Genomic DNA, 9,528 nt, shown 5'->3' on the forward strand with positions numbered 1-9,528 from the left:
TGGTAGAAACCAGAGCCTAGCTTTGAGGGTACACTTTCTCCCCAAGGTGACCCAAGAAAAACCTAGGAATGGCTAAGCAAGTTCTCCTAAGCTTACTAACCCTGAAGCCAAGATGTTTCCTTCACATGACCATCCAGCCCTCTGAACTCCAGTACTTTTTTTTTTTAAGACCTTGAAATATATAAGTAGTTGTGAATTTTCACACAGTGAAGATTAGAAACATGAATACTAGAATGACAGCTGGTTTGTAAACATGCCTACCCTAGAATTAGGGATTGGGGGCTATATATCGATAAGTATGAATAACGGGCAAGCAAGGTATAAAAACAGCCAAAATAGTTTTGGATGCCTTCGGTAATTTTTTATTCATAAAATTTAGTTTAAAAAAAAAAAAGTCAAGAAACCTTCCTTTATTTACTAAATTCTCGGGTTTGGAGGACATTAAATCTTTGACTTTGAGACACACAATAATCAAAGTACACAGAGAATGTTTAAAAAGAAAGTTAAAATAAAACTTACAGTGTTCATTAGTAATCTTAGTTTTTCGATGTCTTTCATCTGCTGAAGTTCTTTCAAGGTTAAGGTTAAATCGCACCCGGCTTCATAAACCAATGCTTCCAGGGTGACCAAATTATCACACAGAACCAGCAAGTCAGGGACGTTCCGCTCCATCCCAAGTCGAACGAGTGACAGTGCGCAGTCGACCTGAAATGGGAAGCCATCGTGAGTCTCAAGTGCTGGATCTCCCCAATGTATCCTCAGAGCTTCCTGTAGAGAATCTAATTCTTGCAATCAATTTCTAGAAAATCCACAATAACAGTAACTTTTTTTTTATTTAGTACAAAACTCCTTATTAAATGTATCAGCATCAAACTGTTTCAAAGGACTCAAACGAACAGCAAGAAATTCTAAAGGTAAAGATAAAAGAGAAAAACAACCATCTTAAATACATAGAGCCTTACAGTTTACAGAGCAGTTTTACATATAGTCTCTGCTTAATTCTGATGACATTAACAGGCAGGGAAAACAGCATAGCTGTTAATGTTGATGCCAAATTACTCCTATTTTCACCATAACATTTGCTCCAAAAACAATGTTTGCTTTTATATTCTTCTTCAGTCCTTATCTTCCTCAGTGCCCCCATATGGAAGGCATCCGACAAATACTTGCTGAATGACTGACTCTGAAAGACATTTTCTCTGTCCCAGTTCAAATATTTAAACTCCACTTAGACAAAAATGAATGCTTTTCCTATAAAAGCTCAGTAAACAGCAATTTGACTATCACTTAATTAGGTTTAAGAAATGACATATTCTGATTGACAGCAAAATTACCTAATGTGGCCTAAACCTGTAGTGCCTCTCACTACTCCTCACTTACTCCCACACTCCTAGACTAACATTAATTGAGGACCTACTACGAGCTAAGCACCATTCCAGCCGTCAGGAATATAAAACCGAATAAGAGGAGGTCTCTCCTTCGAAGATCTCTCCATTCTCTAGGAAACACAATGCAGGAAAACAATGACTGAAGTAGAGTGAACGAGGATGAGGGTGATCTCTAAGAAGGGGGTTCGTAGCCCAATCCGCAAGTGTCACAAAGTCACCCAGAGGGGAGAAAACTTAGAATGAGCTTTAGAGAATCATACGAAATGGCAGGTGAAGAAGGGAGAAGGGCAGGGGACAGTGCGGCGGGCAGATGCGCAATGTGTCATCAAAGTACAACCAGCTCCGCAAGACTGAAAAGGAGGTACGAAATGGAGCAATGAGAAACACGGCCTGAGTGGTTGGGAGGGGCCAGATAACGAAGGATATTGTTTTTGCTGAGCTAAGGAAAGTGCGGTTTATCTTGAAATGCAAAACTACGAAAGGATTTTCCACTGCAGAATGTCACAGATGTACACTCCAGAAAGAATACTTAGTAAGTATGTACGGAATGATGAACGATGAATTGGAAATGGACTGGACTGAGAGCAGGCAGACTAGTCAGGAGAACCGCAGTTACTAGTATTAAAAGATTCTCTGCGAGTGACAAGAGTAGCGCCCTGGGGGACAGCGACATCTAAGGAACAAGCCAAAGAACATCAGCCACACAGAAGAGACGAAAATGAATGGCAAAGACGAAGGCAAGAAAAGTGAACAGAAGCCTAAGCAGAAGCGACTGTAGGAAAGAGGAAGCAGTGGGGTCAAAGGGCAACGCTGTCTATGACGGAAGAAGGATCCGACAGGGAGCCTTACTGACCGGGGGCGGTCAGAGCAGCCAGACTCCAGGGCGCGTGGGGTAAACACACAGCAGGAACTACCACGAGCACTGCGACTAGTGCCGGGCTGAGCCGTGATGGAAAGAAGACAGCTCGAACAGAAGCCAGGGAGAATGGGACTTTGTTTTTGTTGTTGCTTTATTTACAAAAGGGGATTGAATTGAACCTTATGTCAAAAAAAAAAAAAAAAAAGGGCAATAGACATGGTTGGGGAGAGGCTGAAAATTCAGGGAGAGAGAGACTAAGTGGCTGATAGAACGAGCCCGAGCAGGTTGGAACAATGGAATCCGGAGTCCAGGTACAGAAAGAAAGTAGCTTGAAAGCAAAAAGAGAGACCACTTCCTCAAGGAAAAGGGGCAAAAGTAAAGACGAATGGAAGTGAGTTCTCGAATTTGCTGAGAATGATGAAGGAATGAGGAGCAGAGAAGAGAGAACGGACTGCACACAAAACACATCGAGCATATCGAAGGTCCCCCCGCCCAAAGCCCTTCAAAGATGCAGGTACTGATGGGGAAAGATGAAGTGAAAAAAAGGAAATGCATTTCAACCGGAAAGAGGGGTACAAATAAATATGAGGAGAAAACCTATAGCTAGGTAAGGCATGAGGCAAAACAGAAGTGATCTGGTAACACTTCATCAGATAAATGTTTTTTACCTGATGTCTAATAATAAAAATATAATTCGTGTCTGTAAGAATCCATCGACCTGTATACCAATTAAAAAATATCCCTACCTCAGATGATTTTTCAGAAAGCATGAGAAAAATGATGCCTAAAACGTAACTTTGTGCAACTAAAAGTCTGAACACGTAGCACATTAGCAATGTATAGTCACCAATTTTGTGATCCAGATTCATTTCTCTAATATCGACTTTGAATTTGTGGCTTTCCCAAATACTTATTGAAGCAAGAACGATTTAGAATCAAATAACTGACACCTTAAATGAAAGTAGGCTCTCATGCGACTTAAAGAATTATACAACCAACCCCAAGCCCTCGCTGGATAAATATCACCGCTATACACATTTTCCTAAGCCAACAACAAAAAAAGTTTTGCTAAGGCACTAAAGAAAAAGAAGTCTCATATCAATTAAATCTCTAAAAATGAAAAAGATAAAACTATGTTAGATTTCACTTCGATCATAGCATATTCCACACGAAATATCAATACAGAAAATGAAGCTAAAGAACAATAACTCTGTTAGAAGTGTTTTTAAATAAATGAAAGAGACAAAAGAAAGAATAGAAGGAAGCTAAATAAAGCATCCCCAAATCACTTTTCTTTCTTTATAATTGTTCTTAATTATTCAAAAAAGAATTAAGGATGTCTAGAAATTATTAGATTGTTAAAAACTTTTAATTTCAGAAAGCTCTGGTTTTTTTTTTTAATAGACGTTATTTTTTAGAGCAGTTTTAGATTGAAAGCAACCATTAGTAGGAAGTATAGTAACTTCCCATATACTCCCAGCCCCCACTTACCAACAACCTCCTGCACTGTTGACATCAGTGATACATTTGTTGTAACTGATAAACCTATACTGACACATCGTTATGCAGTCTACATTAGAGTTCACCCTTGGTACTGCACATTTTATGGGTTTGGACAAATGCATGACGATGGGTATCGTCATTATGGCTCCATACAGAGTAGTTTCACTCCCTTAAAAATCCTCTGCGCTCCAGTAATTCGTCCCTCTCCAATTAAATCCTGGCAACTTCCGATCTTTTCACATCTCCACTGTTTTGCCTTTTCAAAATGTCATACGGTCGGAATCATACAGTATGGATCTTTTCAGATTGGCTTCTTTCACTTGGTAACATGCATTTAAGGTTCTTCTAAGTCTTTTCTTGACTTGATGGCTCATTTCTTTTTAGCATTGAAGAACACTGCACTGCATGATTATACCAGTGTTTATCCGTCTACCTACTAAAGGACATCCTGGTTCATCAATTGTAACAAATGCAGCATTCAGATGCAAGATGTTAATACAGAGATAACTGGTGGGGAGCGGGGTAAGAAGTGGTCTATGGTAATGCAGTACTTTCTGTGTCAATCTGGGTTACAAAATATTTAAATACTACAAATTGGAGAATAATTAGTGATCTTTTGAAATGCATGAGGCTGGCTGCCCAAACTTTTTACAGACACGAGAAATTTTTGAATTCTCATTTCTAGCTCAAATAACAGATATCTAGAAATCAGTTATTTAAGAGTAGTATATATGAATACACTCACACAGACATTTCCCCTTGCTCTCAAAAAGCTCTATCTAGTTCATCTAGGAAACCACAAACACCACAGGCAAAACCAATCCAAACAGAAACCTTTTTCTTATTAGACAGAGACAATAGGAAACTCCATGCATTTGTAAAATTCCTATAAATCATATGATGCCACTGGAATCTTTAAAAATGTCTAGATACAAGTTAAACGACCTGCATTTATTTGTACAAAAATGTGCCTTCCTGGCTCACTTGAGAGCTTTCTTCAGCAATTCTCACCAAGTGAGTTTCTCCTATGTTAGCAAAATAAAAATGCCTTTGTTTAAGGTGACCGATATGAATGGGTCATTTCCAGACGCCAGGTATTGGTCTAAGGTAACAGGGCTCAATGGGAGTATAACTCTCCACCAGGCGGCTTTCTGAAAATCTGAGTATTTCTGTCGATCACAAGAATCAGTGGGACCTACTGACATTAAGGGGGTGGAGCCAAGAATGCTGGATGTCTCACACAGGCAGGGCGGTCCCACATAACCAGCTTGTCCTGACCCCACCTACCCTTCAAACGTCGTGAAAAACCTAGTTATAGTACGCTGAGTCCAGATCCCAACTTCATTTAAACAAAACTCTTTTTTGTATGTTTAATTTACACAGAACTTTCCTAGAATGCAGCAACTATATAATAAAGGGAAGATATTACTTTGTTTTGTTAAAAAGTTTACCACGAGTTGTTCACATCCCAGACAGTGATTTGTGGTATTTAACTCCAACAATACAACATAATTAAATCTACAACTTCAACTATTTTCTTCAAAGTGAGTTCTCACTGACTTTACTTCCTAGTATAGTCATGACTCAACATTTACATATTTTATTTGTCCTATTATTGCAATCAAGTCATTATAAATTATTTTTTGGAAATTTTCTATTAATAAGATGTCTATGATTTTCTCATCAGGATAATAAGGAAGTACTACAAAATATTTTTGCTACAAAAAAGATACTATGGGTGTGAGAACCCCTTTTTTAGATTAATTTACCTTGCTCTCAGCAATTAAGATGTGTGTAATTGTTCATTTTTTATATGGGCTCTATAAGAAATATTATAGAGAGACCTGGATTTTGTCTGGCTCTGTCAATGCATATCCCTGAGCAAGTTGCTCACTTTCCTTTCTGTGGACCTTAGTTTATCTACTTATCACATAGAAAATTAGACTACATCATTTCCAGAGGTTCTTTTCATAACATCTTAAGATTCTAAACATTTGCTACTATGGTCCTCAGCCATCTTCAAAATCCTGGAAAGTCCATCATAAATATTCTTGGCCATCCCCCAAAAGTTTGGTCTATAATATTCCCATCAGCTCCAGCAAATAATTCATCTTCAATTCTATGAATACTAAAAATAGGAATTAGATTGAGCAGAAATTCAGAAGGCTATCAAATGGAGACACAGGGCCATGCCAGATAGACTACGAAGAAACTTAAACAAAGGGCTGTACATTCCTTCCACAGAACTGCTGCTCATCAGACCCTCTGGAATCACCCTTCCCATACGACGAAAAACTGATGGTAGGACAGGGGGTCCGAAGCCACGACCGCAAGAAGGAAGAAAAAGGCATCCACTGGCCAGACCCTGACGGAGATTTCGCAGTGCATCCTGCCCTTCTTTGCTCAGAACTGCCAACTTCTGTTCTCTAAGATGAAGACGACTATTGGTTACATTTGCAGAACACCCGATGAGCAGAACTGTTAATGTTCTCTCCAATGCATTTTCTTTGTTCTCGCTGACTCTGGCATAAGAACTAAAGCGTGAAAACAATCAAGGTACCGAGAAGGTAAGTAGCGGGTCCGGTCGCAAGGTGTGTTAGTGGAAGAGTCACGAGGAGTATTTACATGGCCTAAGCATCGGCATGATCCTCATCCCTCTCCCGCGCCCCTTCTCCATAAAGGGTTATGCTCAGTAAAGGCGCATGGGAACTGAGGGAAAGTCGGCTTGGATTTAAGACAAACATCAGAGCTGCGAACAGGGTTCCCGAAATGCAGAACAATGAACTGCATTACTGCAACATGACAGGAGACTAATCAAGCATTTCTAGGTTGATATAATCTTTTAAATTAATATGATATTAAGCTATTAAAAATTTATGGAAAATCTGGAACAGCAAGGACCATATTTTACAGCTTACGTTATAAGAAAGATTTTGAACAACTTTTATTTGCTCTTTGATAATGGAAAAAAGCCACAAAGAAGTCTGAGGCAAAGGATAAATAAACGAAGGTGGTCAGAAATATTCACTCATCCCTTGCAACCACTGTTAGCAGCCACTACATGCACTGAATCCTTAGGATCCAAAGCAGCACTCCTGGCATCACCGAGCAGCAGCTGTCACTGTCCCCTCACCTGTCGAGCGTAATGCTCTATTTCCTCCGCCCTGGTCTGATACCAGTCTATAACATCCTCGACCGCGAGCTGGGTTGCCTTGTACCTCAGCAACTCGGGCTGTGCAGCGTACAAAAATTCACTGTCATCTTGGAGACTCGGTTCGGCCGCCATTCTGTAAAGCACAAAAGGAATGATTAATAAGTGATTGGAACGCTGGAAAAAATTATAATTTTGTGAAAGAGAGGGAAAGCACTTAGAGACGGGGAGCACGTACGCATGTGTGGCTGTGTTCGTGTGTGTCTGTTTTCCTATACGTATGTACACAGTTACAAGATAAATGGGACATTTTTTGGACACTTATTTTCCTATCGGTTTTCCCAATTTAAAAAATGAGAATGGAGAATAAATCACGACTGTGCCACAAATCAATCAAACGAGTATTAGCGAAATGAAAATCACCCTGGGAAGCTTTTACAAAATGCACACGGCTGGGTACGTGCCATAGGCCTACTAGATCAAAATGACCTGTGATGTCTAGCTAGGCCATTTATGAAAAGCATCCCCAGGCCATTTTGATGCAAATATAAGAAACCCATGTTTTCCATGTTCGTAAAAAGAAATAGAAACATGCCTTATTTGTCAACAAAATACCTTTAGTAGGCAGGTGTCAGCAACACAATACTACCATAGCATTTGCAAAACACGAAACTACACCACACCTCATCAGGAGTGAGAAAGAAACATCCAGAGGTAGGCACACGGGGATCACAAATTACGAGTTTTTTAGAGGATGATCCCGGCCAATTACTTTCCACGGTTAAGGACTAAAAAAGAAAAGAGTTAACTTAATGTATTTCAGAGACATAGGGAAAAATGCTGTGTCCCAGGAGGGACATTCATTCATCTAGAGTAAGTGGGCAGTAAATGACACGTGTTAAGACAACTGCTTTGGAGTCAGAACTGAGGCTGCGCACGATGCCAACGCTGAGAGACGTTGTCTAAATAAGTGAAAGGTAGTCTAAGATTCACTTTATTCACATAAAAATGGAATGATACTATGCAAGATTATTAAAAATAATATAAATAAAGGACAGCGAGAACTCTGGCACAGAATAGGTGCCTAATCCTAATTTTTACTTATAGATATTATTTTTATTGGAATTATTAGTAGTTATAATATACGACCAGACACAAAACCCATAAACATTTGGGCACTTTATCCACATGCCTTGGACAACCCCTTGTGCCTATAATTGGTGGCCTTTATTTATCTAGTGTAACAATTGCCAATAACATTCTGACCAGTGATTTTTCCCCAGAGTGGAAAAGCCCCGTCATTCCCCCTAAAATTTTCCCTTCAAAGCTGCCCTGCTGCAGCAGGGAAAAACACCTACCTACAAGCAACTCTGAGTCCTTTGATATATTTTTCAGTCCTTATTTCCCTCTCAACACCAATTGATGGAATTCGACCACTTTCCCCTCTGGAAGCACGCTTCTCTTTGACTCCAGCATGCAATACTGTCTGATTCCTCTCATCTTTATGGCTGCTCCTTTTCAGTCACCTTTGCTAGAATATCTTCCTCAGCTGGCCATTAAATAGCTCATCCGAAGACTCAGTCCGGCTCTCTTCTCACTCTGTACTCTCCCTTCAACTCTAAAATATAAATTACCACCCACATCACAGCAACTACCATGTTTTTACCCCTGACCCGGACTTCACTTAGAAGCTCCAAATCTATTTGCTTTTCAGACATTTCACAGGCACTTCAAACCAGATCAAAACTGAATTCATGTTTTCTCTTTGGAAGACTGTATCCCTAATATTCTGGAAAATCATGATGGTATGCTTTAGTATAGAGGGCATTTTTATCTGAAAACTCATAACCTTCAATTCTGAGTAACAGTTCTGAATTATTTCTTTTAACTTCCTCCCTTTTAATATCTGTGTTGTCTCCTTCTAAAATGCCTGTAATTTGCATATTAGCCTTTTCTTTATCTTTGCTCGCTTATTGTCTAGCTCATTATTTTTACTCTAACTTCTAGTAAAGTTCATTGCTTTTATCTTCCAACTCTTCTAATTTTTCTGTACCATTATATTTTCTAATTTCTCAAAGTTCCCTTAGTTCATTGTTCCTATGTTATAAAATCTTACTGTTATTTCATAAACACGGCGTCTTATCTCCCAAGCAATATTAATTATAATTTTTGAAGTTTTCTTCTTTTTACATGACCTCTGTCTTTCAGTTCCATTTTCTACTTGTTTTGCCTCTCCTGTCCATCTGTTCTGCCTGCTGAAGTTGAGCCTCAGGTGTACAGAAAGCACTGTAGGTACGGCAGGACCTGTTCATTTGCTGGATTCACTGTGACCTAATAGTGAACTAACCTCTTGGGACTGTATCTCAGTGTCTAGAGGCTTCTTCTCGGAGGCTATTCCATTTCTCCAGAAAAGAACTCTCCAAACTTCTACTTGGTGAATGTCCCTGCACTCTAGGAGCAGGGTGGAGGAAAGGAACCAGAGCTTCAACATTCAGGTTATAAATTTTCACTAAATGCCGATTTTCCACCCGATCACTCCACCCTCGTCCTGCCCAGGAATCTGGACGCTCTCTGGATCAATCTGGAGCTTATCTGGCTCAATCCACGAGTCCAAAAAATAAACCTCT

The 9,528-nt window shown here is 39.5% G+C and overlaps 1 protein-coding gene across 2 annotated transcripts in view; it reads right to left on the reverse strand.

Annotated features, from left to right (window-relative positions):
- Positions 1–9,528, reverse strand: part of NBAS (neuroblastoma amplified sequence) — a 250,417-nt gene that overhangs the window by 158,010 nt on the left and 82,879 nt on the right. For both annotated transcript variants that reach the window (XM_006910241.3, XM_025045807.1), the window contains exons 23-24: positions 6,884–7,037; positions 520–705 (exon numbers count right to left, since the gene is read on the reverse strand). In XM_006910241.3, the coding sequence (XP_006910303.1) occupies positions 520–705; positions 6,884–7,037 (340 nt within the window). The remainder of the gene's footprint in view (positions 1–519; positions 706–6,883; positions 7,038–9,528) is intronic.

This window comes from Pteropus alecto, unplaced genomic scaffold, assembly GCF_000325575.1.
Source record: "Pteropus alecto unplaced genomic scaffold, ASM32557v1 scaffold61, whole genome shotgun sequence".
Classification (NCBI taxonomy): Eukaryota; Metazoa; Chordata; class Mammalia; order Chiroptera; family Pteropodidae; genus Pteropus; species Pteropus alecto.